The sequence below is a fragment of the Octopus bimaculoides genome, chromosome 7, assembly GCF_001194135.2.
Source record: "Octopus bimaculoides isolate UCB-OBI-ISO-001 chromosome 7, ASM119413v2, whole genome shotgun sequence".
Lineage (NCBI taxonomy): Eukaryota > Metazoa > Mollusca > Cephalopoda > Octopoda > Octopodidae > Octopus > Octopus bimaculoides.
Window position 1 is genome coordinate 89,567,944 of NC_068987.1, and position 26,853 is coordinate 89,594,796.

Sequence of the window (26,853 nt, forward strand, 5' to 3'; positions counted from 1 at the left end):
GCCTGACTGGCTCCTGTAGGATTTTCGAGCGAGATCGTTGCCAGTGCCCCTGGACTGGCTTGTGCGGGTGGCACATAAAAGACACCATTTCGAGCGTGGCCGTTTTCGTGCGGGTGACACGTAAAAGCACCCACTACACTCTCTGAGTGGTTGGCGTTAGGAAGGGCATCCAGCTGTAGAAACTCTGCCAAATCAGACTGGAGCCTGGTGTTGCCATCCGGTTTCACCAGTCCTCAGTCAAATCGTCCAACCCATGCTAGCATGGAAAGCGGACGTTAAACGATGATGATGATGAAAGACTTGTGAGTGGACTTGGTAGGTGGAAACTGAAAGAAGCCTGTTGTACATGTATGTATGTGTGAGTGAAGGTGTGTGGCTTAGTGGTTAGAATATTCAGCTCACAGTTGTAAGGTTGTGAGTTCAATTCCTTGTTGCATGTTGTCTCAATGAGCAACACACTTTATTTCATGTTGCTCCAGTTCACTCATTTGGCAAAAATGAGTTGTACCTGAATCTTGCTGAGAACTACATTAAGGGTATGCATGTCTGTGGAGTACTCAGCCATATGCATGTTAATTTCACAGGCTGGCAATTCTGTTGATTGGATCAACTGGAACACTCATTGTCATAACCGATGAAGCACCAGTTCGTACGTATGTTTGTATCTCCTTGTCCTGGCATCACATCATCATCATCATCATCATCCATCATTTTAAATCCGGGTTTTGTCCCTGTTAACTGGGGTGGCTGGATCTACCTCAATGCCATAACAACTGCCCTCACACCATCTTGCCTGGTTTTGGGCGTCCTCCCTTCTCAGGCCAACCCTCTCAATCTCCTCCCCCACCTGTCCCTTCCACATTTTCCTCAATCTACCTCACCTTGGTCCATTTACCTTAAACTCTAGCACCCTCTTCACAACATGCTCCTCATCCCTCCTCAACACATGCCCATACCACCTCACTTCATTTGCCCTTGCCAGCCATTCCACTGATTCCTCCAACCCCCACATCCCCATCAAGTCCTCAGTCCTCCTCTTATCAAACAGCCTCCTGCTACATTTCTCTCACCATTGCTCTCTCTCAGTTCTTCTCAAAATTACCATCTCTCTCTCCCTCAGACTCCATGTCTCACTCCCATACAACATTTCAGCTCTCACACAACTCCTATAGACCTTTCCTTTCATCTTCAATGAGAACCTTTTTCCATATAACAACGCTCTGCATTCCCTGAACTTCACAAGATAGTTGTAAATGTATGTCACTGCTGTACAGTCAATGTCATTCATTTCCAGTATTCTGTGAAAAAATATCTGGCCATGAGGAAATATTTCCTTGCTTGGAAACAGATGAAGGCTGGTAGCTGGAAGGGCATCTGACCATAGAAAAAACCTGCCTCAGTAAACTCTCTCACTGACCCATTCTAGCATGGAAAAGTGGGTATTAAATGATGATGATGATGATGTTTGTCTCGATACCAGTGATCCCAAACTAACTGGATATCCCCTCTGTGCTGCAACATACCATTACTATTTATTACTAATCATTATTGTTTTTCTGGTTTGTGTCTAATGAAGAAAACCTTAGAATCAAAAAGTTCCAGTCTTTGCCATCTTTCTTTCAGTTGTAATGTTTCTAAGACAACATAGCTGTGTGGTTAAGAAGCTTGCTTTGCCACCACATGGTTTCAGGTTCAGTCCCACTCTAGCCCTGGGACAAGCAATTCCTTGTGAGTGAATTTGGTTGATGGAAACTGTGTGGAAGCTTCTCATTTATGTATGTGTGTTTGTGTTTGTCCACCTCATCATTACTTGACAACTGGTGTTGGTTTGTTTATCTCACCATGAAATATCAGATCAGCAAAAGAAACTTATTGCTTGAGTACCAGACTTAAAAATATAGAAATAAGTGTTTATTCAACTAAACACTTCGAGGTAATGCCCCAGCATGGCCACAGTCCAATAACTGAAACGAGTAAAAAATAAAAAATATCCAATATAGGGCATGACTTGATGGCTGCTATTTTTTTAGGTCTAACAGCCAATCAAAAACCCTTTTGTCAACTTGAGTTACATCTAGTAAATTCTTTACTTCTGTAGTACCACTGCCTTCTTCAGAGCTGAATGGTTTATCTTACAAAATTCATCCAGGCTGTATCGAAAAATTTGTGCCCTCTAATTTTCAGATCCACCCATGCCATGTTGTAATCTGAAACTGATGTAAAAGATTATTCTAGCAAGTTCTATTTCAGCTTTCTTATTTTCAATGATAGAATATTTTATTTGCTTGTGGTTTTTGCATTTTTAATGATTTAAGCTGTCTGCACTGAGATCTCTGAATGTAGTTCAATTGCTCATTGTTTCTGCATTGAAATTTAGGTCTGTTAAAATACTAAAATATGATAGACTTCACTTAATAAACTATGAATCCTAACAACTGCTCCCTGATTCATTCCAAAAATGGACTTAATATTTAAAAGTTATCTTTATATGGAATTATTTTCCAGACACCAAAGGTTTTCAAAGAATCGTTTTTGAAAATGTTATTGAACAAAACTGCAAGCTCTAGAAGCAAGTCAGGTATGCTATTCATAATTTATTCAATAAATTATATGCCAAACTAACATGGTTCAGAAAATTTGGACTTTTTTATAAATTATAGAAAGCTGGTAATTAATGGGAAACTTTCATAATAATGCTGCTGTTTATTACTGTGAGAGCTGTTCTACTCTAACAAGAGTTGGAATCAATGCAATATTTAACCATACAAAGATAGTAATAGTCTGTTAATGTTATTGGTTACAATAGCAGAATGGAATAGGTATTGGATTAGCAACTCATCATCATTATTGTTTTAACATCTACTTTTCCATGCTTGCATGGGTTGGATGGAATTGGTTGAGATGAATTTTCACTGGCTGGATGCCCTTCCTGTCACCAACCCCTCACCTGTTTCCAAACAAAGAATTATTACTCCATGGCCAGACATGTTTTTCATGGAAGATTGTAAAAGCGATACAGCTTGCATGATGGTGACTCTTGCTTACAACTTTCGTGTGAAGTCAAGGCAGAAATATTAACACACACACACACATGATGGGCTTCTTTTAGTTTCCATCTACCAAATCCACTTGCATGTCTTTGGTCAGCCAGGACTACACAGTGGAAAACATTTGCCCACACTAGGACTGAGCCCAAAACCATGTGATTAAGAAGCAAACTTCTTACCACACAAGCCACGCCTGTCCAACTTATAGGTTGTTAAATTAAATCCACTGTAGACATTCTCAAGCATTTCTGTATAAATGTTGCAATCTAAATTTCTGCATTTCTAGCAGTCTGGGAAATTTCTTGCAGTAGAGGAGTGCCCTGTTCAAATGAAGTTTCTCATATGATTAATACCAAACATGGAATGTGCTGGTTCAATGGACTATTTAGTCCTGTTATTTTGTCGGTTTAATTACTGACATATGTATGGTGAATCATAGCACAACAGGAGCCTATTTCAATTCTCTGAAATGAAATGAATAGAAAATAAATATGGTTGAAGAAGGAAAGATCTGTATGGATTAAAAAAAGAGTTTCTTACACCTCATATATAACCTCAACTACACAAACCACACAGATGCTTACTATCAACATTCTCAAGTGCAGAACCATTTCAATCACCATTTTATCTGGTATTAACCAGTCATCTTCTGTATCATCCTCGCTGTCGTTGTCGTCACCACCGCCGCCGTCGTTGTTTAACGTCCGCTTTCCATGCTGGCATGGGTTGGACAGCTTGACTGAGGATTGGCGAGCCAGAAGGCTGCACCAGGCTCCGCTGGATATATATATATTAGAAGGTTTGGAGGTGATGTACAGGTATTATATATTAGAAAAAATAATAAGGTACTCAGAGATCTAGATGGTTGTACATTTACAGATTTTTATTAATATGTCACATGTTTTTATAAATCATATATTAGCGCTTGCATCTAGTACGTCATTTTTCTACATAAAGTCTTTTGTTGGTCATGCAATCCTTCACAGCTTCATCCATAGGAAATTGACGATCTTGCAAACCATCTTCCATCAGTCCAAAGATATGATAGTCGGAAGGGGCGAGATCTGGGTTGTAGGCAGGGTGTTTCAGCACCTCAAAACCCAATTGATTACTGTTTTCAACAGTCTGGGTGGCCATGTATGGGTGTGCGTTGTCATGCAACAACAAAACTTTCTTTGACAATAGGCTTTGGCATTTGGTGCAAATTGCTGGCTTCAGTTTGATGGCCAGCAAAGCACTGTATCTTGCACTGTTGGTCATACACCCCTTTTTCAGCACTAACAGCACCGTCCAAGCATGATCATTGCCAGAGCAGCTGTCTGGCTTCCATGCCAGTGGCATGTAAATAGCACCATTTGAGCGTGATCGTTTCCAGCGACGCCTTACTGGTACTTGTGCTGGTGGCATGTGAAAAAACATTCGAGCAAGGTCGTTGCCAGTGCTGCTGCACTGGCTCCTGTGCAGGTGGCACGTAAAAAACACCATTTTGAGCGTGGCCGTTGCCAGTACCGCCTGACTGGCTCTCGTGCCGGTGGTACGTAGAAGTACCCACTACACTCTCGGAGTGGTTAGCGTTAGGAAGGGCATCCAGTTGTAGAAACTCTGCCAGATCAGATTGGAGCCTGGTGCAGCCATTTGGTTCACCAGTCCTCAGTCAAATCGTCCAACCCATGCTAGCATGGAAAGCAGACGTTAAACGATGACGATGATAATGATGCTATATATATATATATATATACATACAAGGGGAAGATAATTTTTGATTTCCCCTTGTATATGCATGCATGTGTTTCTTTTGTCCTGACACAGCATGATAGTGGCAAATGAGTGTCACTGTAATACAAGAAATGTCATTCATTTTCAGTACTCTGTGAAATTTTACCAGGCCTTGGAGAAATATTACTTTATTTAGAAACAAAAAGAGAGTCGATGACAGGAAGGCATCCAACAAATTCTGTTTGACTCATGCAAGCATGGGAAAGTAGATGATAGGATGACTGAAACAATCTGTAAATAATAAACATTTGTTAAGTTTCCACCTTGTGATGCATAAAAAAACTCTGCTTATTTACTTTTAGGTAATAAGTTGGGTTTTGACTTATACAACAGCAAGTATGCAATTGCCATATCCAATATCACCTTGTGCAGTGACTCTGGTTGCTTCAATCCATCAGAATTCAGCAGGTCTGCTAATCAGTTTGCTCCTATGTTATCTGGTTCCAAGTGCATGAATGTTGTCAACAAGGTAGGAATTCTTTATTTGGTATATAATTTTCCCTTTTACTATTTGAGAGTGAAACATTCAAATTTATTTTCTTTGTTTTTCATCATACTTGATTTCATGTTTTGTTGCTCAGGGTATTTTGTGATATTCGTCCAACCCATGCTAGCATGGAAAGCGGACGTTAAACGATGATGATGTATGTAGAAACTGAGGTACATCATTATTCACGTACTCTTTTGTTTGCCGTTTTTGACTCTTATTCTCTGGGCTCAGGCATAGTCATGGCCAAGTGGTGAAGAAGTTTGTTTAGCAATCGTAACGTTGCATGCTTGATTTCGCTATGTTCATCTTGAGCAAGTGTCTTCATTCAAAGCTTCTGGCTGAACCAAGCCGTGTGAGTGAAGTGACTGCACCTTCACACATCTTCACCATCATTTTCTTTCTCTTCCAACTAAGATAACCGTATATCTCCCTACAGCATGACACCTGTACCTGTCCCTCTATCTTTCTGTAGCTTCTCATCAGCTGGCATCCCTCAGTACTATTCCCCCTTCATTTGATGTAGGGTTGTTGTCTTGTGAGTTACTTGATAATCTCACTAGTGTAAAAAAGCACCCAAGTACAAAGAAAAAGAAGTGGTTAGCATTAGAAAAGGCTCCCAGCCATAGAAATCATGTGAAAGCAGACATTGGGGTTTGGTGCAGTTCTCTGGTGTGTTAGCTTCTGTTGAACTATCCAACCCATGCCAGCATGGAATATGGACTTTCACTGACTGCTGCTGCTGGTGATGATGATCTATTAGATTGTTTCTACTTGTTCTGCGATGGTTGACTTAATTGTTACCTGGTCTAAATGCTTGACTATTGAGTACTTTTAGCAGAGCCCACTCTGTTGCAATCGTTTGGACTAAGTTGTTCAGTCTGAAGATAGCAATATTTTTCTACATCCAGTCTCAAAAGACCTACAAGTGTTACTTCCTTCCTCCTTTAACTAAACCCTGCAAAACTATAAAAAAAATCTGTCCAGTTCCAAACTAGAATTTTAGTAATTACGTCATGACATAGAATGGCCATCCCAGCCTCTGGATGGCCATTGATACCAAGAGAGGTAACTATCTCTTCATGGGATGAGTGGATGAGTTGGAATTAAAAAATTGAATATAAATCAAGGAATATGGAGAGGATACAAATTCACACATGTATGCGTTTGTATGTGTGTGTGTACATATATCATCATCATCAACATGGAAAACGGACATTAAGCAATGATGATGATGATGCATATATGGGTACAAGACGTCACCAACAGTGCAAATTACATGAAATACATGAGCGAGGGAAAAAAAGAGTGAAATACATAAACAACAAGAAAAAAGTGGAAAACAAGACAAGTTAACACAGCTAGCATGGGAAGCGGACGTTAAACGATCATGATCATGATGATATATATCTATATATATATATATATATATATATATATATATATAGAATGATTGTATGGGCAATAAATGGTCCAATAACATTTCTGATATTTTTTTAATACTTTTAATGTAAACAATTTTGCTTACTTTGTGTAAACTATTCTTTTTTTTTTTTTTAGGTTGTTTATCATTTTATACACAACGGTACATATGGTATTATTTCAGTCCGTGTGGCTCTAAATTTGATTGATTTGACACAATCTGATTTACCTTTTACTCAAACGTTTTCCACAGAATTTCAAGAGGTAATATTTTTTATATCATAATACTAAGAATAATTTTCAGAAAATTAATTACCAGATTTGATAGCATATATATTTTTTGTAAAAAATGGCCAAGTGACCAAGCTCCCTTCGAGTGTTGGGCTTCATGGAGGCAATGACCAAGATCTTAGCATTATGTTTGTGCTTGAGAAGAAGACCCATTAAGCTGAACAAAATCGAAGTCGTGGCAGGTACCAATATCACACAAATGCCACCCATGCTGGTGGCACATAAAAGCACCTGTTACATTCTCGGAGTGGTTGGCATTAGGAAGGGCGTCTAGCTATAGAAACCTTGCCAGATCAGACTGGATTCTGGCGCACCCTTCCAGAGTGCCAGCCCAGTCAAACCTTCCAACCCATGCCAGCATGGACAACAGACGTTAAATGATGATGATGTCTCAAAAAGTCACTCTTAGTCTTATATGCAAAGTTGGGCCTCTCAATGCATTAACATCTTTTTTTTCGTGTCTAATATGTCTGCGTCTTTTGTGTCATCAAATATGGCTATAGCTAAGAATCATCATCACCATCATCATTTAACGTCCGCTTTCCATGATGGCATGGGTTGGACGGTTTGACTGAGGACTGGCAAGCCAGCAGCTGCACCAGGCTCCAATCTGATCTGGTAATGTTTCTACAGCTGAATGCCCTTCCTAATGCTAACCACTCCGAGAGTGTAACAGGTGTTTTTACGTGCCACCAGCACGGGGCCAATCAGGTGGCACTACTATCTACCATGCTTGAATGGTGCTTTTTACGTGCCACCAGCACAGGAGCCAAATCCAAAATTACTTTATGACTTCAGTTCCACTGCATGGCACCTTAGGCAAGTATCTTCTAATATTGCCTTGGGCCAACTAAAGCCTTGTAAATGAAATTGGTAGATGGAAACTGAAAGAAGCCCATTGTGTGTGTGTGTGTGTGTGTGTGCACTGGTGTCATTTAAAAAGCACCTGTACCAGTACCACATAAAAACACCCAGCACACTGTGAAGTGGTTGGCATTAGGAAAGGCATCCAGCCATAGAAACCATGCCAAAACAGACATGGAGCCCAGATAGCCTCTTCAGCTGGCCACAGCTCCTGTCAAACCATCCAACCCATGTCAGCAAGGAAGACAGCTATTAAATGATGCTGATGATGTGTGCGTGTGTGTGTGTATCATCATAATAATCATCATCATATCATCATTTAACGTCCATTTTCCATGTTTGCAATGGTTGGATGGTTTGACAGGATGTGGCCTGCTGGGGCACTGCCCTGGCTCCAGTTGTCTGTTTTGGCATGATTTCTACAGCTGGATGCCCTTCTTATTGCCAATCACTTTACAAAGTATACTGGATGCTTTTATGTGGAACTGGTACAGTGTGTGTGTGTGCATTGTTGTGTCCCCCCACCCAGGTATTAGTGCGTTTATATTCCCATAACTTAGTGATTTGACAAAAGTGACTGATGTTTGTTATATTGTTGGTGACAATATATCGTGTGTGTGTAATAGTGTATCACAGCATCAAATATAACCGTATAACAATAAACAATGTAATAAGAGTTGGTTATCTTATTATAACTGTTTGCACAATAACACTCCTATGCAGAATCAATAACGAGACTGTCTACTGGTTCATCAACTTATAAATCTTGTCCAGTCCACGGACAGTCATGTGTGGGGGTGTCAGTTCACTCCACAACAATGTTTATCTCCATGATAGCATGAGTAAAATGATCTTTAAAAATTTCCTTAAAATTAGAGCAATACTTCAACAGCTGGCTGCTCTGCCTCCTACAAAATTACTCAAGCATGAAGTGGAAGTAAAGCTTTTGGAAAGTTCTATCCCATCCCCTCAGTACACAGTTACTAAAGTAAAATTTGAACTAGTTCTCACATGATCCCCATTGCAACCATGTATTTTTAGGCAAGTGTCTTCTTTAGCCCTGATCTGACCATTGTCCTGTGAATGAATTTGAGAGATGGAAACTGAAAGAAGCCTGTTGTGTGTGTGTATGTTTGTGTCTCCTTCTCTTGACATCACATGAGTGTTGTAAATGAATGTCATTCATTTCTGATATTCTGTGAAACTTTGTCTGGCTGTTGGGAAATATTACTTTGCTTAGAAACAGATGGTGGTTGGCATCAGGAAGGAGGGCATCTGGCCATAGAAAAATCAACCTCAGTAAACTCTGTTGAACCCATGCTAATTTAGGAAAATGAACATTTAAAATGTAATGATGAAAATGTATACAATAAAACACACTTTTTCTTTTCATAAATTCAATCTAATCAATACAGTTCGTTTGTCATATGATTGGTAATGCTCTTTATTTGCTTTTCTTTCTTCAAATATATTCCTCTTTTAATAATTTTGGTAATATTTTTCAGTTGGAGGCAGAAGATAATGCATATTTCAAGAGGAGTGGTAACCCTGGTTACATAAGGGGTGAACCATTATTAGCTGGAACTAAAATTAATTTGCCAACAGGACGGTAAAGTTTCAATTTATTTTCATAAATTCTTCATCAATTGCCAAATGTTTTTGAAAGAATAATAGATAATGAAACAAAATAAAAACTTTACTTTACAATTGCCATCTCTCTCTCTCTCTCTCTCTCTCTCTCTCTCTCTCTCTCTCTCTCTCTCTCTCTCTCTCTCTCTCTCAAGCACCTACCTATCCATTTATCCTGTCCAGTCCTTTGGGCCACTTCTCTTATGTTCACCTTCCTCTAATGTGAGGGTTTGCCCTGATACCTCCTCACCATTTTCTCTCCTTTCCCAACTTGGGTAATCATTTATCTCTTCTACTCATCACTTGGTATAAAGCCATCTCCCTCAATACTGTCCCCACCTCAGCTATGGGGTCTTTTTTGTGAGTTACAAAATATCACTCATATTATCTTTTAATTGATTAAATGAATCTTATATTATCTTTTAATTGGTTAAATGAATTTTTGCTATTTTCATACATTCACAAAATGTCAATGCTGAAGACTAGAGGCCAGATGTCATCCCACTTGAGCCAGTTAATTGGTACAGGGGAAAGAGCTTCCTGTATTAGAGCTTCCAACAGTGAGAGACATTTTAAGACTTAGGTTACTACTTCGGGAACAAAATTCAAATGACAGAAGGAATTATATAGTTAAGGAACTCATACATAATATAATGCCCCATCTTCTGTGTCAGTGGACAAAGGCTAATACACAATTCAAACTGCCAGTGATCATACAGTGTTGAACAATTGAGCTAAATCTAGTGGTACTGTGGCGGAAAGCAGTACACACATCACTTGGTAAAGGAAACTTGGCAATGAAAAATGCTTTTCTACACTCACTTGGTACACTGTTCGGTATTTTGAGCTGCAGTTTTTTCCATAATTTTGTGTTCAAAAGGGGAATGTTCCCCAACTGGTAAGAAGAGGAAATCATTCTCACATTGACTGTCGTTGCTCTCGTGAAAAGAAGATACCTTCTCTGGAGCTAAATTTCATAAGCTCACAGAGGACAAAGGTAGGAGGCCAAGGCAGCATGCAAATGGGATTCAACTGATTATAAAGAAAGAGACAGATTTCTACTGAAAAAGGAAAGGCCTTGTCAGAGAGAGAAGGAAGAAAAGAAGGGAATGAAGAGTGAAATCATGCAAAGAGAAGAACAGCCATGTTTGTCAGTTGTTTGGTTAATCTTTTGAAGAGAATGAAGTAATGTCAGATGAAAATTCTAAGGAATCTTCTGAAGCCATAACAAAGAGAAGAAAATGCAATACAAGAGACAGTTCAAACATTGCATTAGTGTTATTTAAAATTTTTTTTCTTTCCAGAATTTTGTTTTATATGCTAAAAGGCAACAATAAATTACTACCAAGATTGAAAATTATGAATTTTCCTATTTACTCCCCAAAATTGACACACCTTAATCTTCAGCACATAATACCTGATGCCTCTTCTTCACTGTCAGGTGTCTCTTACATGGAGTTAGACAGAAAAATAGTGAAGATCTGCATGGCACTTCGGGCAAGTGTCTTCTAATATATACCCAGGCTGACCAAAGCCTTGTGAGTGGATTTGGCTGAGAGAAACTGAAAGAAGCTTGTTAAGAGGTGATGATGATGATTGTAGATTAAGATGAACTAATATCATTCCCCTTTTTGTATATTTGATGTATTCTTTCAGTTCCATAATTAACTTAAGCTCTGATCGAACCAATTGGCTTACAATTCCACAACCTTCACCTGATGGTTCCTGCTCTGGTAAAAGTCGAGTTCCTGTTACTTTTGGTGTTGATATGCGATCTGGTTGTTTCTTAAAGTAAGTCACTTCACTAAACTTTCAAAACACAGGAAACGATGATCCTGAGTGAATCTACAAAGTTATACCTTTATAAAATTTATGTTGTAGCTAAGTATTTCCACTGGCACCAACTAAACCCTAAAATAGATGGGAGGCCTTTAGTTTTCAGATCAGGGGTTTAAGTGCTGGCATGGCTGTGTGATGAGAAGTTTGCTTCTCAACTATGTAGTCTTGGGTTCAGTTCCACGGCATGGTACCCTGGGCAAATGTCTTCTGTTATAGCCCTGAGCCAACTAAAGCCTTGTGAGAGGATTTGGTAGATGAAAACTGAAAGAAGCCCATCATGTACACATATATATGTATATTTGTGTGTGTGTGTGTATGGAAAATAGACTCCATCAAATGCCAGCGGGGAAAACTAGAAGTAGTTGATAGCTTCTGTTACCTAGGTGACCAAGTCAAGAGTGGAGGTGGATGCTCCGAGAGCATAGCTGCTAGAATAAAAATAGGCTGGGCAAATTTCAGAGAGCTCCTACCTCTGTTGGTCACAAAGGGCTTTTCCCTCAGATTGAAGGGCAGATTGTACAATGCCTGTGTGCAAACAGCCATGCTACATGGCAGTGAAACACGGGCTGTGACCACGAAGGACATGTGACAGTGTGAAGGAAATGAAGCTAGTATACTCCGCTGGATGTGCAATGTCAATGTGCATGCATGACAGAGTGTAAGCACCTTAAGTTGGGCATAAGATGTGGTGCACAAGAGAGATGACTGTGCTGGTATGGTCATGTAATGCATATGGACGAGGACAGCTGTGTAAAGAGGTGCTAATCTCTAACCTGTGGAAGAGGTAGACCTGTAAAGACATGAGATGAGGTGATGAAGCATGATCTTTGAATGTTGGGCCTCACGGAGGCAATGACAAGTGACTGAGACTTTCGGCAATATGCCATGCTTGAGAAGACTTGTCAAGCCATGTGAAATTGTAGTCATGACCAATGCTGGTGCTTCGTAACCAGCACGTAAAAAGCACCCACTACACTCTTGGAGTGGTTGGTGTTACAAAGGGCATCCAGCTGTAGATGCCATGCCAAATCAGATTGAAACCTGGTGCAACTTACCAGTTTTCAGTCAAACCATTCAACCCATGCCAGCATGGAAAACATGTTAAATGATGATGATGATGATGATGATGATTATAGTTAAGATAATGGGATCCATAAAGGATCAAGGTATATTGAAAGAAGTCATTCAATCTAGCAACATCATCCACAGAGGCCAAAAGTAGCAGAACATACTTGAATAAAGCAGGCAGTAGACACTAAGTATGACATTTGACAGCAACTACCAAACTAATAGAATATTAGCATCATTTAATGAAGATCCAGCTAATTATAATTCACGGAGGATAATTTAGAGCAAAACCTCAGATTAACGATACATGGGATCTACTTCTTATTCTAAATTAAGATTGTATAATCTTCTTCACACCTTTAGAAGGATGGATAAAGTAAAAACATCATCACTTTCTGCAAAGATTTTGGAGTTAAAAAACAAAAATGTTGATTTTTATCTAAAGTGGAGCATTGTTAGACACACTAAATTGTTTGTTAGTGATAGATGTATGGAATTGTTGGAAATCTTAAATCTTAAATGAAACAATTGTAGCAATACCAAATAATCCATTTGAATATTTTTATTGTGTAAAGACACATGGCTCGTTGGTTAGAGTGTCAGGCTCACAATCATGAGGTAGTGAGTTCGATTCTGGGCTGTGTGTTGTGTTCTTGAGCAAGACACTTTATTTCACATTGCTCCAGTTAACTCAGCTGTAGAAATGAGTTGCGACATCACTGGTGCCAGGCTGCATCAGCCTTTGTCTTTCTCTTGGATAACATCGGTGGCATGGAGAGGGGAGGCTGGTATGCATGGGCGACTGCTGGTCTTCCATAAACAACCTTGCCCGGACTTGTGCCTCGGAGGGGAACATTCTAGATGCAATCCCATGGTCATTCATGTGTGTGTATGCATGTGTGTCTATGTATAATTGTGTGTGTAAACTTGTCTAGCCATCATGTAATGGTTGTAAATGAGCATCATGCATCATCATACAAGCAAGGTTGCTTGCAGCCTTCTGTAGAAAGCATGCTTAGCCATGAGAAAATATTACCTTACTTAGTAACAAGTGATAGTTGGTGACAAGGAGAGATCTGGCTGTAGAAAAACTGCCTCAGCAGGATCCATCTGCCCATGCAAACATGTAAAAGTAAATGTTAAAATAATGCATATTTTGTGTTGTTTTTTTTCTTCTCACTTCACATTTGGATCTAATCTATGTAACTGGATACACAATTGGTGAAATGTTATACGTTTATATCCTCATTAACTTTGTATGTTTCTTTGCCATTTCAGGTTTATCAGGTATTTTCTAGATGTCTTCTTTTCTTGTTTTTATCAGATTAAAACTATCTGACCTCAGTATTCAGTGCAAAAACCTTGAAGGAATGAGCAATATTCTGTGGCAACAAAATGCCACCCATGTAGCAACATTTGGTAACTCCCCAGTTGAGTTTGTTGCTGACTGGTTGACAATATTTGAACAGAATAAACCTCCACAGCCTCAGGTTAGAATCGATTCTATTTAGTATCTACTAAAATTATAAAATCTTGCCTTTCTCTCTTTTTTTCTTTTCTTTTTTTTTTTGTCTGCCATGTTTTGTATAGACATGGGTGTGTGGTTAAGAAGTTTGCCTTCTGACCATATGGTTTCAGGTTCAGTCCATCTGCATGGCATCCTGGGCAAGTGTCTTCCATGCCAACAAAGCCTTAGGAGTAGATTTGGTAGATGGAAACTAAAAGAAGCTTGTCATTTGCATGTGTGTGTGTGTATCTGTGTGTGAGTATGAGTTGGTGTCTTGATATTGCATGGTAGTTGTACATGAGTGTCAGTGTTATACTCTGGTTTACACCAATCACTTTATTCCCCACCCCCACACTTTGTGCATCCATGCAGAGTCTCTACTCCCCATTTGCTCTTCTTTGGCAATACCCTGCCACTTATATTATGACCTCTGTACCTTGATGGTATGCCCTGGCACTTGCCCTCATCTCTCTCTCTCTCTCTCTCTCTGCCTTTACTCTACAATCCCATTTATATTCTGATCCCTATTCTTTGTAAGTATGCCCTGACACTTTGATACCATCTCTCTCCTGCTCTCTCTTTCACTCTTGCTATCTTCCACTCTCTCTCTCTCTCACGCTTCTCTCTGGCTGGGTGACCATGTATGTATCTCCTCTACAGCAGCACACCTGTTTCTGTTCTCATTCTTGACCACTCTCTCTCTCTGGCTGGGTAACCATGTACCTCCCCTGCAGCAAGGCACCTGTTTCTGTCTGTCTGTCACACTAACCTTTTATCATCTAGCACAAGATCACCGCCTCCAATGCCCCTCCCCTCTTAAAGGATCTTTGTCTTGCAACTTACTTGATGACCCTGCCAGTGCTGGTGCCACATAAAAAGCATCCAATCCACACTGAAAAGTGGTTGGTGTTTGGAAGAGCATCCAGCTGTAAGAAACTGACTTCACCTGTACTGGTGCCATGTAAAAAGCACTCAGTCCACTCTGTGGGGTGGTCGGTGTTAGGAAGGGCGTCCAGCCATAAAAACCATGCCAAAACACACACAGAAGTCTGGTGCAGTCTTCTGTCAGGTCAGCTCCTCTCAAACCGTCCAACTCATGCCAGCATGGAAAGTGGACATTAAAAGACGATGACGATGATGATGATGACTGTTTTATGGCTGTTTCATTTGTTTCCAGTTTTCAATAAAAAGCATGTTTGGCCATGGAGAAATATTGTCTTACCTGGAAACAGGTGAAGATTAGCAACAGAGAGAGTATCTGACTGTAGAAAATCTGCCTCAAAAAATTCCATGCGATCCATACAAGCAAGGAAAAGCAGATTTTAAAACAGTGAGATGATAAGAGTTACAATAGAATGTACATAAATGAATTGTTACAGAATTTTTTAATAAATGTAATGGTTTGTCTTTTAATTGATATTATTTTGTTTTTTTTACTCAGTTTGAAGCACCAGACCAATGCACCCAAGTTGTTACAGGAATGCAGATACAAGTATTATATGCTAAAGTTGGATCCATTAATAATCCTCAGCCAAAGATTATTGGGGTTTCTTTAACCTATGAAAAACCAAAGACAATATCATTACAGGTATAATCTTAATAGATAATTTAATTATCTAAATCAATAACTCAGTTATGTTTCAATTAATAACAATTCAATTCTGTCAGTCTTACGTTTGTTTTTAGTCTTATTTTGTCTCCTTAATAGACACAGACATGGCTGTGTTGTGAGAAGTTTACTTCCCAGCCACATGATTTTGGGTTCTGTCTGATCATGTGGTACCTTGGGCAAGTGTCTTCTACTTTAACCCTGAGTTGACCAATGCCTTGTGAATGAATTTAGTAGACAGAAACTGAAAGAAGCCTGTTGTGTGTGTGAGTTTTCTTGCCTTGATATTTTGTGATAGTCGTAAGCAAATGTCACTGTGCTGCAAGCGGTCTCCTTTGTTCCCAGTCATCTGTAAAAGCATGTCTGGTCATGCAGAAACATTACATTACTTGGAAACAGGCAAAGGTTAGCAACAAGATGGGCTGTAGAAAAATCTACCTCAACAAATGTCTGTCTGACTCATGCAAGCTTGAGAAAATAGACGTTAGATGAATTGTTTTAACATATTTAATGCGAAGTGGAAATGTTCTTGGTGCATAAGAAAAAAAAATTATATTTAGTTTCGTTAGATTGTTTAATCGTGAATAATTGTTTACAGTTTCTGAAATGCAAATGTTAAGACCCTGAATTATTTATGATTTTTAAAAATATTCAGAAATGTTATTTGTTAGTTCCCTGGTAACTACTATTTCCTCCATGATGGCTCTCTGATACTAAAAATTAAAAATTACTTGGTAGATGATGATGCTTTGGAAGAGACACTGAATAAGAATTAACCACAAAAGCAACCTAATAGGAAAGAAATGATTAAAATGAATTGGGTGTTATGGGAAATAAAATTGCCCCAAACCATTGACCCCCCACCCCCATTAAAGATTGCCATCATTTAGTATGTTAAGAGCAAATCAATAATGTAAAGATCATTTCTTTCCCGAGCTATTGGCCATGGATAGTTATTCTAGATATGAGTAATAAGTTGAGTGAAATGTCTCCACCTGTAATGTACCTTATGTCGCATATCTGTTCACTCAGAGTTTACCAACACAAGACAGCTCTTGCGCAAATGAAAGCCAGAGATGACTTTGTAATGATGTAAATTGATCAGGTTTAATATCTCAAATCTTACACAATATTTATATGAGGATGGAAATTCATGGATACTTCAGACTTATTGAAACTATGCAAAACTGACTGTAAAACTTCAAATATCAATGAATGTTGATAAAGAAAAAATAAGTAAGTAGAATTGGTATCAAATTATTAACTCAAAGGTCTGGAGTTCAAACCCACTGCAAGCATCTGATTGTGTATTTAGGCAGTACACTTAATCTGTAGTTTACCTAGATGTTGGAAACAGACAACAGATTACCTGAGAATATTACTCAAGATTAATTAATATCAATTTTTATCTTTCATCCACTTAACACTACTCAATCAGAATTAAGCACCACCTTGAAAACCATTTGAGGCTTACAAGATAATTCATATTTCATAGTCATAGTGCAGTTTTATTTCAAATCTTTACCTTCTTTCCAGCTGCTCTCATCCATCATTTTACAATGTGAAGTAGCCATGTATCTCCCCTGGGCTTCTTTCTCTATCATACTTTAACCTCTCAACATCTTGACTAAAACTACTGCCCCACCTCTCAAATGCTAACCCCCACCACCACTTAGTTGTGGGAGCTTTTTCCTTTGTTTTGTTCTTTCTTATCTTACAAGTTACTTTGTGATGTCCCTAATGCCAGTGACATGAAAAAAACAAAGCATCCACTACACACTGTAAAGAGGTTGGCATTAACAAGGGCATCAAGACATAAAAACCATGCCTATGCAGACATAGAGCTTGACAGGGACCTGAGGCTTGTTGGATCCTGATTAACCATCCAACTTATGCTGGCATGCAAAACAAACATTAAATGATGACGATGACGATGAACTCTAGACCACTTCAATTTCGATCAGTAGGCAATAAAAGAGTAAATTGTATTAATTTTTAGAACAAAATGAAAATTCTGAATTATTTATTCCATCTCTATTTTGTTTCAGTGTAATAACCTCATATGTGATCCAACAAACTATGATAAAGAGTACAGGATTGAACTGGTAACGTCTGTAGCATTTCAAGATGTCTCTGAGCCAGCTTTGAAGTATTTTACAAGACCTCCCCCACAAGAGGGTGGATTACCATTTGATTTCTTCTATCCTTTTTATTCAAATGGTTCAGTAAAGAACTATGAGCAAGTTTCAACAATATATTTTACAATATTTGCCATATTTCAAATGTTTCTTTTGCTATGAAAATTGTCCTACAAATCTAGGTTAATCTTCAAGAAAACATTCTTGGACATCTTATTTTTGTCTTTTTAGACATTCCCTCCATAATTCAGCACAATATTCTATAATTTCATTCTATCTCATGAGGTGCTGGACCCAAACAACCTGCTGTATATAGTGAATTGTTTAAGGGCAGAAATTCTGAATGATTACTGACTGGGTCCATGTTGACCTGTCCAACACATACCAGCATGGGAAGTGGACATAGAACAACAATGATATATATCAATAAATATGCCGGAGAACCTCCCAAAACTAGACACCAATATCTAAATATTATTGGAGCCTAATTAGGTTACCTGTGAAAGAAAAACTGAACAATACCAGAGTAAGCAATCCACAAATGAAAGACAACTTTGAATAACAAAACTAAAAGATAAAAAATCCGTAATGGTGCAAAGCAAACGTGTATTCCCATCATCAGCTGCTACACATGATATCCTGTGTGTACAGATAGATCACTATGATCTGTTGTCGTTCAGCATCCAGTAGCACTTGGAACATCCACTGCAGAAGATACTGATAGCTTTAATGGTGAAATGTACACAGGGAATAAATGATGTAAAACTTGTATCTATCATAATTTCTCGCACACACTCACATATGTATATATGTATATGTATATCTGTGTGTATATATATATATATATATATATATATATATATATTTATATACACACACATTGATACCAGTGCTGATGCCATGTATAAAGCACCCAGTACACTCTAGAGTGGTTGGCATTAGGAAGGGCATCCAGCCCTAGGAACCATGAAAAAACAGACAATGGAGCCTGGTGCAGCCTCTGGCTTTGCCAGCTCCTGTCAAACCGTCCAACCCATGCCAGCATCGAAAACATGTTTAATGATGATGATATGTGAATATCACTTACTTGAAAAACAAGTAAGGGTTGGTGACAGGAAGAGTGTCTAACTAAAAAAAAAACCTATGTTAGATAATACTCTGTCCAAACCCATGCTAGCATGGAAAACAAATGTTAAACAATCAAATAAAGCAAGTGTGTGTATGTGTGTAGATTTATATATGTGTCGGTATGTGTGTATAACTAAAGCATTTAGTTGATCATACCACCATTTCTTCCAAGTTATCGGTGCAGCCTTCTGGCTTGCCAGCCCTCAGTCAAACCGTCCAACCCATGCTAGCATAGAAAATGGACGTTTCTTACGCAGAGTAATAAATTTGGGAAACCAATTCTCATATATTAGTTTACTTATTTTAACAGTTCTAGAAGAATGAAAAAGTTGATCCTAGTAGAATTCAAATTTACTATTTAGAAGGGTAAAATGAAATGCTGTGCCCCCATTTTTGTCAACTGATTGCTTCATTGGATTTCCTGAAATCAACACAAAAATGGGGATTGTTTGCTCATATTGATTTAACTTAACCTATAACTACCATATTTGATTGTGTATTAGATGCAACCACATATTAGGTGTACCCCAATTTCCATGGCACATATTCAAGGAAAATGTTTTATGTACATTAAAGCATTTAAACCGGACATATCTGGCCCAAAATGTTCTACCTGTTTTGTGATCAAACTGAACAAATCCAGCCTTTCACACTTACCCTACAATGTTGTTCTAAAAATAAGCAATTATATCATTGAAATCTTGAAACTACAAGATGATGCATGTTTACATCAACAGAGTGTGAATAGATAAGCATTTCATTTGATAGAGTAATCTAAATGCTAAGAGGTTAAACCAACCAAATCCAGCCCAAATATTCTACCTGTTTTATACTGAAACTGGCCACATCTGGCCTCTCCCACTTACTTTACAATGTCATTCTAAAAAGAAACAAACACACTGTTGAAATCTCAAAGCTACAAGATAATACATAATAAATTCAAAACAGTGTGAATAAATAAGCATTACATTATTTACATTACTTACAATTGACAGATATTTGTCCTCATCTTGTTTGTTGTTAACACGTTTCGGCTGATATACCCTCCAGCCTTCATCAGGTGTCTTGGGGAAATTTCGAACCTGGGTTCTCATTCCTAAAGTATTTTTCGGTGTTGTTGTTGTTGTTGTTGTAGTTATTATTATTATTATTATTATTATTATTATTATTATTATTATTATTATTATTTATTATTATCCAGGTCACTGAATAATAATAACAACAACAACATTGAAAAATACTTCAAGAATGAGAACCCAGGTTCGAAATTTCCCCAAGACACCTGATGAAGGCTGGAGGGTATATCAGCTGAAACGTGTTAATAACAAACAAGATGAGGACACATATCCGTCAATTGTAAATAATGTAAATAATTCTTCATCTCTTAAATATAAAACTGAAATAAGCATTACATTTGATTGAGTAATCTGAATGTTAATGGGTTAAAGTTTTCTAGCTTTTGGGAGGCCCAACTTCGCATATAGGACCCAGGAATATATTTTGAGACTTTTTTTTTTTTAAATGTGTGTTTTATATGCCACCAAATATGATATTGATCCCTAACTCTCTCTCTCTCTCTCTCTCTCTCTCTCTCTATCTCTCTCTCTCTCTCTCTCTCTCTCTCTCTCTCTCTCTCTCTCTCTCTCTCTCTCTCTCTCTCTCTTCCATTAAATGCCGTCCATCAGACACAATGAACAGTTCCCAATGTTTGCTTGAGTTTGAAGCATAAATGTGGTCTGTACAGGTGTGTTTTTCAGCATGTGTGTGTGCATGTATGCACATGTGTGTGTATATATATTTATGTGTGGGTGTGTTGAGGCAGCGAGCTGGCAAAATCATTAGCATGCCAGGCGGAATGCTTAGCGGTGTTTCATCTGTCACTACGTTCTGAGTTCAAATTCCATTGGGGTTGACTTTGCCTTTTATCCTTTCGGGGTTAATTAGATAAGTACCAGTTACGCACTGAGGTTGACGTAATTGACTTAAACCCTTCCCCAAAATTTGAGGCCTTGTGCTTCCAGTAGAAAGGATATCTGTGTGTGTGTATATGTATCTGTCTGTATATGTATATGTGTGTGTGTGTGTGTGTATATATATAGTTTACAATTTAAAGAAAAAATCCAGGAGAATATTACAAGGTAGCTAATTGTTGCTTAAGTGTCCCAGGATTTAAAACATGTAGAAGAATTCAAGATATAAATGGTTTAAAAACATCTTGAGAGTTTGTCTCCTTATTCAATTTTCTTATATATATATATATATATATATATATATATATATATATATATACACAAACACACACACAAATATATATTGATTTATACATTTGTTATTTTAACTGCAAAGGAAAGTTGTGTTATAGGCTGAGTCTGCGATTATGTATTTTAATTTTCATGAAAATGAATGGAATTAAATAAAAAAGTTATTAAAAAGTAAAGGAGTCCTGTTACATAATGTTTTTTGTCATCTGTGAGCAATTTTTAAGGATAAACACATGCTGCATGTGTTTTGTCATGTAGAGGCATCTGCTTAACATTTAGTGAAGTCATCATTATTTAATGTACACTTTTCCATGCTTGCAAGGATCAGATGGAAATTGTTGAGGCAGATTTTCTACTGCCAGATGTCCGTTTTTGTCACCAACCTTCACATGTTTCCAAGCAAGGTAATATTTTCCCATGGCTGGACACGTTTTTCATGGAAGATTGGAAACAGACAATTTCACTTGTATGTCAATGCTACTTATTTTCAACCTTTATGTCTAAATAGGAATACAAACACACATGTGAATGTGACATGCTTCTTCCAGTTTCTGCCTACCAAACTCACTCAAGATTTTGATCAGCTCGGAACTATAGTAGAAGACACTTACCCAAAGTACTATGCAGTGGGACTGAACCTGAGACCACATGGTTGAAAAGCAAACTTCTCAACCACAGAGTATCAGAAATGGCTTCAACTGAAAATCAGAACTAAGTGTAGTATTTCAAAGGTATTTTTATTTATTTATTTATGCATTTCAGCCAAGTGGCTGCGATCATGCTGGTGCACCACCGTGATAAAAGTATACTTACTTTTCAGCCATAAATTCATTTAAGGTAGAAAGAAAAGACATAGGCCTATACATGATGAATGTCTAGTGAGAACCATACAAAAGATGTACAGAGCTGCTGTCAATAAAGCCAGAGCAACTAGTACAGTGATGAATTTAGCATGCAAGTAGGAGTTCACCAGGGCTCAATTTTCAGTCCCCACCTTTTTATCATAATTCTCCAGAGCAGTTTAAGACAAGTTGCCCTTTGGATCTGCTGTATGCTGATGACCTTGTTTTTGTAGCTGAATCTGTAGTAGAACTAGAAAAGAAATTCCAAGTGTGCAAGAAAAACCTTGAATCAAAGGATCTTGAAGTTTTAGTAAGCAGGAAAACAAACAGGATTCTACTTCCATCGGAGAAATGACCCTGCTTGATCTATAGAAAAAGTGTAAGTAGAAATTCCATATAGTTCATTCAATGCAATCTATGCTTTAAAAAAAAGCAAATGGAAGTAAATATCCACAAACTGATTTATTCTTATGATTCTGCTGGTGGGGGTAAATTTTCTGCAGTTTCTGCTTGTGGTAATGGTTTATTTTCCTCTGGTTGTGTTGGTTCTGTTTGAGGTGGGGGTACATTTTCTTCTGTTACTGCTGCTTGTGAGGTTGGCTGAGTTTCTGTGACTGTTGGTTCTGCCTGAGGAGGTGGGGGAATACTTCCTACTTGAGGAGGTGGAGGGATACTTTCTACTAGTTTTGTTGGGTCTGTTGGAAGTGATGGTAACTTTGGTTCTGCTTGAGGTGTCTGTTTTGGAGATCGTTTTGTGAGCTGTAACTGAACTGGTTTCTTTGGTTTTATCGCAGGCAACATGCGTTTTTGCTGAGATAAGAATATTTAAATAATTTATTTACTGATAAAAAATACTTCAGTGATATCTGCATAAAAATCAATGAGTGACAGTATTAATGTAATCAATATAGAGATCATGGAAATGTTTATCGGAAATAATTAGGCAGTGAGTAAAATAAGCAAATCTAGTCATTGACTGGTTTTGTTTTGTTTTGTTTTTTTTTTAGCAAGTAATGGAGACAACTTCCACACTTTTAGTAGTATTTGACCTTCCTTATTTTTAATACATCTATTCACATCATGAGTGACTGATTTAAAAAAAAATGCCAAAGAAAACCGAAAAAGAACTGCTAAATGAATCAGTGATAAATGAATGATAGAATATATGGGAGAATAGGTTTCTTTCTGAGACCCCAAATTGTACCCCTAACTTACCAAAATAACTCCTCCAGATAGTTTTTAAATTCTCATAATATTATTTCATGGTTGGAATATGTAGGGTAAAATTTAATAACATATGATCAGTAAATAATAAAAAAAAAAATTGCTGAAAAATATAACAAGCAGAATCTTTGACTGACTGCTGACCAGTGTTATCACAGATCAATTTCTATAAGCATAACATAATTCACAATTGATTGTACCATGTTATCCTGGATCAGTGGTGAATGAATCAGTGATAAATGAGGATAGATGTAATATGGTGACAACTGTTAAGTTAGAATGAACAGAGTTATCTCCCACACTTCACTAATAGTTGATAGTTGAAGTAGAATTCAATCGAAGATTATATTTGTATATCAAATCTACGTAAGGGCATTATTAATAAGAAGAAATGTTTTCATTTGTTTTAATCTACACTTCTATGATCTAAGTCAATGATTCCTAATCTTTTTTGCATCTTGGACCAGTTTCAAGTAAAACAATTTTTCTACTTGCGTAACAACACAAAGCTGGCAGAAACGTTAGCACGCAGGGCGAAATGCTTAGTGGTATTTTGTCAGCCATTACGTTTTGAGTTTAAATTCCGCCGAGGTCAACTTTGCCTTTCATCCTTTCAGGGTAGGTTAAATAAGAACCCGCTATGCACTGGAGTCGATGTAATCGACTTAATCCTATTTGTCTGTTCTTGTTTGTCCCCTCTATGTTTAGCCCCCTGTGGACAATAAAGACATAGATATATAATTTAATCATTGTATATATAATGTATATATAACGCAAAAACACCCTGTAGACTGTGTTTTTGCGTCCACAAGAACTTTCTTGATTATGTAATACTAAAGAATTTAGTCTCTTACTATATTTTGGCAGCACTCTCATTGCTTTTGTTTAACTTCAGGCCAGTCTTGGAGAAGCAAATCTATGATCAAAGATTTTATAGCACAGTGGTATAACTTGTGTGCGATTCCTTGTTGGCAACGGCATTTCGGACATTCTATCCATGACCTCTCAGACAACAACCCAGAGAGACTGTTTGTGAAGATGGAACAATCACTATGTAGTGTGTGTGTAGGTATATGTGTATGTTTGAGTGCATGTGTGTGTGTTACTGTTTCCTGGCTTTGACTTCATGTGATAGTTGTACACAAATGTCACCAGGATGCAAGCAGTGTCCTTCATTTCCAATCTTCCATGGAAACATGATTGGTCATGGGGAAGCATTAGCTTACTCGGAAACAGATGAGGGTTGGTGACAGGAAAGGCACCTGGCCGTATAAAATTTGCCTCAACAAATTCCGTCTGACCCACACAAACATGGAAAATGATGATGATGGAAGATTATTAATGGCGGATAACTTGCAAAACCTAATAAAATATTTACCAGTAATTTTTTTCGTTCTTTGCATAAATAATCATACTGTGACTTTTGTTCACTTATGTGTTTCCATAAAATAATGTTATCAAACATAATATCTTGACGTCTTCTTTCTCGATTTCTTTGTCCACCAGTACTAAAAAAAAACAAAAAAAAAAAACTCAAGACTTAGGGACCACTGTGAACTTCATGTAAATAGAACAACGATAGGTCAACTTTGGTAAGGGCTTTCATTGCCAAACTGTATCTTTAAGACTAGCATGGAAAGCGGACATTAAATGATGATAATGATGATGACAGATATGGAAAACAATCATAGGAAGATGGTATTGGGTATTATTTGTAATAGAATTGGAAAAATGATCTATATGGTAAAAAAGGCAAATGGACAAGGGTTTGATTTCAAAAGACATGCAAACCACTTGAGAAAAAAATACACCAAGGATAATAATAAAAGAATTGAAGAACTGATGGAGTTTATGTACACTATGTTTGAAGTACCATTACCAAATAAAACTGACACACTCATTCGGAGCAGTACTAGGGAGAGGAAATTTCCAGAACTTTTAATGGTTGACCCAAAGAGGAAAAAAGGTTGAACTCCGTTTGGAGTTAATTTTTTTTTTAAAGTGGAGATCATCATCATCATTTAACGTCCGCTTTCCATGCTAGCATGGGTTGTACTATTTGACTGGGGACTGGCGAATCATCCAACCCATGCTAGCATGGAAAGCGGACGTTAAATGATGATGATGAACTCCAAACAGAGTTCAAAAAATTAAAAAACAAAATGTGTACACCCACACTCTCTGAGAAGTGTATAGTTTAAAAGGGGAGATGTTGTGGAGTGAACTGACTCACTCGCATGTGAATGTCAGTGGACTGGATGTGTCTTACAAAAGACGAGTCAGTAGATAGTTGAGGTCGAACTGAGAGAGTGTTAGTCTCGTTATTGTTTCTGTTCTAGAGTATTGGATTGTTATTGTGCAAATGGTTATAATAAGATAACCAACTCTTGTTACATTGTTTATTGTTATACTATTATATTTGACACTGTAATATATTGTTATACACACACATGATATATTGTCACTAACAATATAACAACTATTGCTATTATTATTATTATTGAAGTGTTAACAATAACTAACCATTGTTTCCACCTATTCCAGTCGGACTTCCAGCAGTCTACTTCGGCTTTCTTGGTGGTTAATGTGTCTGAAAGTTGGCGGTTAGCTTTTTCAATTGCTAAGTAATGTTGTCCTTCTCTCTAAAAATAACAAATTTATGCAAATTATTAGAATTTAACATAAATATTTTTTGATTATAACAATTAAAATAATTCAAAATTCTTGTAATCTGAACTCTAGGATTTTTTTCTAAAAGAAAAAAAGGAAGTGAAGCAAGACTTATTGAACTGGAATTTTGTAAAGAGTATTTACTCCAGTCAAGGGGCTGAAATGGGATTCTTCCAAAGGATCTCTGGAGTAATATCAAGAGGATATTAGGGGATTGCTCCATGTGAAACCACTGCTCTCTGCATCGAGAGGTTACAGTTCCAGTAATTAGAGTGTTGCAGGAAAGGGTTGAAAGACACATTCTTCAAGCCAAGCCAACAAGCAAGAAACCTAGGGGTAGACTAAGAATGAGATGGTTGAATAATATCCATAATCTCGGTTGGCCATGCTTGGGAATCCAGCCATAAAGAGTAATGACAGAACCCTTTCAAGGACTCTACCGCCAATGACCCTCCCAGATATAATGGTCTGAGGAAATGAATGAATGGGAGTCAGTCGATTATGTATGACAGTAAATAACTATATTGATTATGCGAATATAATTAAACCTCAAATACCTTTAATACATCCAGCTTGAATGCCAGATTCCGATGTGGATTGGGTGTCTTGTTGTCAATTTTTGATTTGGCTGTACGAAATAAACAAAAATATTTTTATAAAATGAAAACTGAAGTTTATTTATCAGGCTATCAATAGTCAATTTTATTTTTGGTTCTTATGGGAGCAACTGTCTTCGAAGACTCATTTGTTGTTCAGTGCTTGAAATGAAGAGTAGATAGACAGCTGACAACTGATGAAGGGTCGTTCTTTATGTTACTTGTCCTGTTTTCCATTTGTTTCTCTTGTTGTTTGCATATCGAACTCATTTATTTTCGTATTTCATGTTGTTTACTGTTGGTGACGTCCTGTACCCATATATGCATGTGTGTATATATATATATATATATATATATGTGTGTGTGTATATATATATATTATTTATATTATTATTTGATTGAACGTCATGCATCCATTTCCAAGTATATACATATATATATATATATATATATAT

At 37.5% G+C, this 26,853-nt stretch overlaps 2 protein-coding genes across 3 annotated transcripts in view; one reads left to right on the top strand and one right to left on the bottom strand.

Annotated features, from left to right (window-relative positions):
- The window catches only part of LOC106872792 (tectonic-3), a 30,141-nt gene extending 8,382 nt beyond the window's left edge, over nt 1-21,759 (top strand). The window contains exons 7-16 of one of the 2 annotated variants that reach the window (XR_008264646.1): nt 2,506-2,578; nt 5,126-5,292; nt 6,871-6,996; nt 9,393-9,496; nt 11,173-11,307; nt 13,748-13,913; nt 15,372-15,518; nt 17,588-17,778; nt 20,007-20,170; nt 21,615-21,759. Coding sequence is in view for 1 of the 2 variants with exons in the window: in XM_014919902.2 (XP_014775388.2) it covers nt 2,506-2,578; nt 5,126-5,292; nt 6,871-6,996; nt 9,393-9,496; nt 11,173-11,307; nt 13,748-13,913; nt 15,372-15,518; nt 17,588-17,778; nt 20,007-20,091 (1,194 nt within the window). In the remaining variant the exon portion in view is untranslated. Of the gene's footprint in view, nt 1-2,505; nt 2,579-5,125; nt 5,293-6,870; nt 6,997-9,392; nt 9,497-11,172; nt 11,308-13,747; nt 13,914-15,371; nt 15,519-17,587; nt 17,779-20,006; nt 21,019-21,614 lie in introns of those variants that run through there. The other variant, XM_014919902.2, reaches the window with a different exon arrangement.
- Nucleotides 21,760-21,784: 25 nt separating this feature from the next.
- Nucleotides 21,785-26,853, bottom strand: part of LOC106872803 (uncharacterized) — a 5,783-nt gene continuing 714 nt past the window's right edge. The window contains exons 2-5 of the mRNA XM_014919917.2: nt 26,360-26,430; nt 25,656-25,774; nt 24,511-24,640; nt 21,785-22,718 (exon numbers count right to left, since the gene is read on the bottom strand). Coding sequence (XP_014775403.1) covers nt 22,377-22,718; nt 24,511-24,640; nt 25,656-25,774; nt 26,360-26,430 — 662 coding nt within the window. The 3' untranslated portion in view covers nt 21,785-22,376. The remainder of the gene's footprint in view (nt 22,719-24,510; nt 24,641-25,655; nt 25,775-26,359; nt 26,431-26,853) is intronic.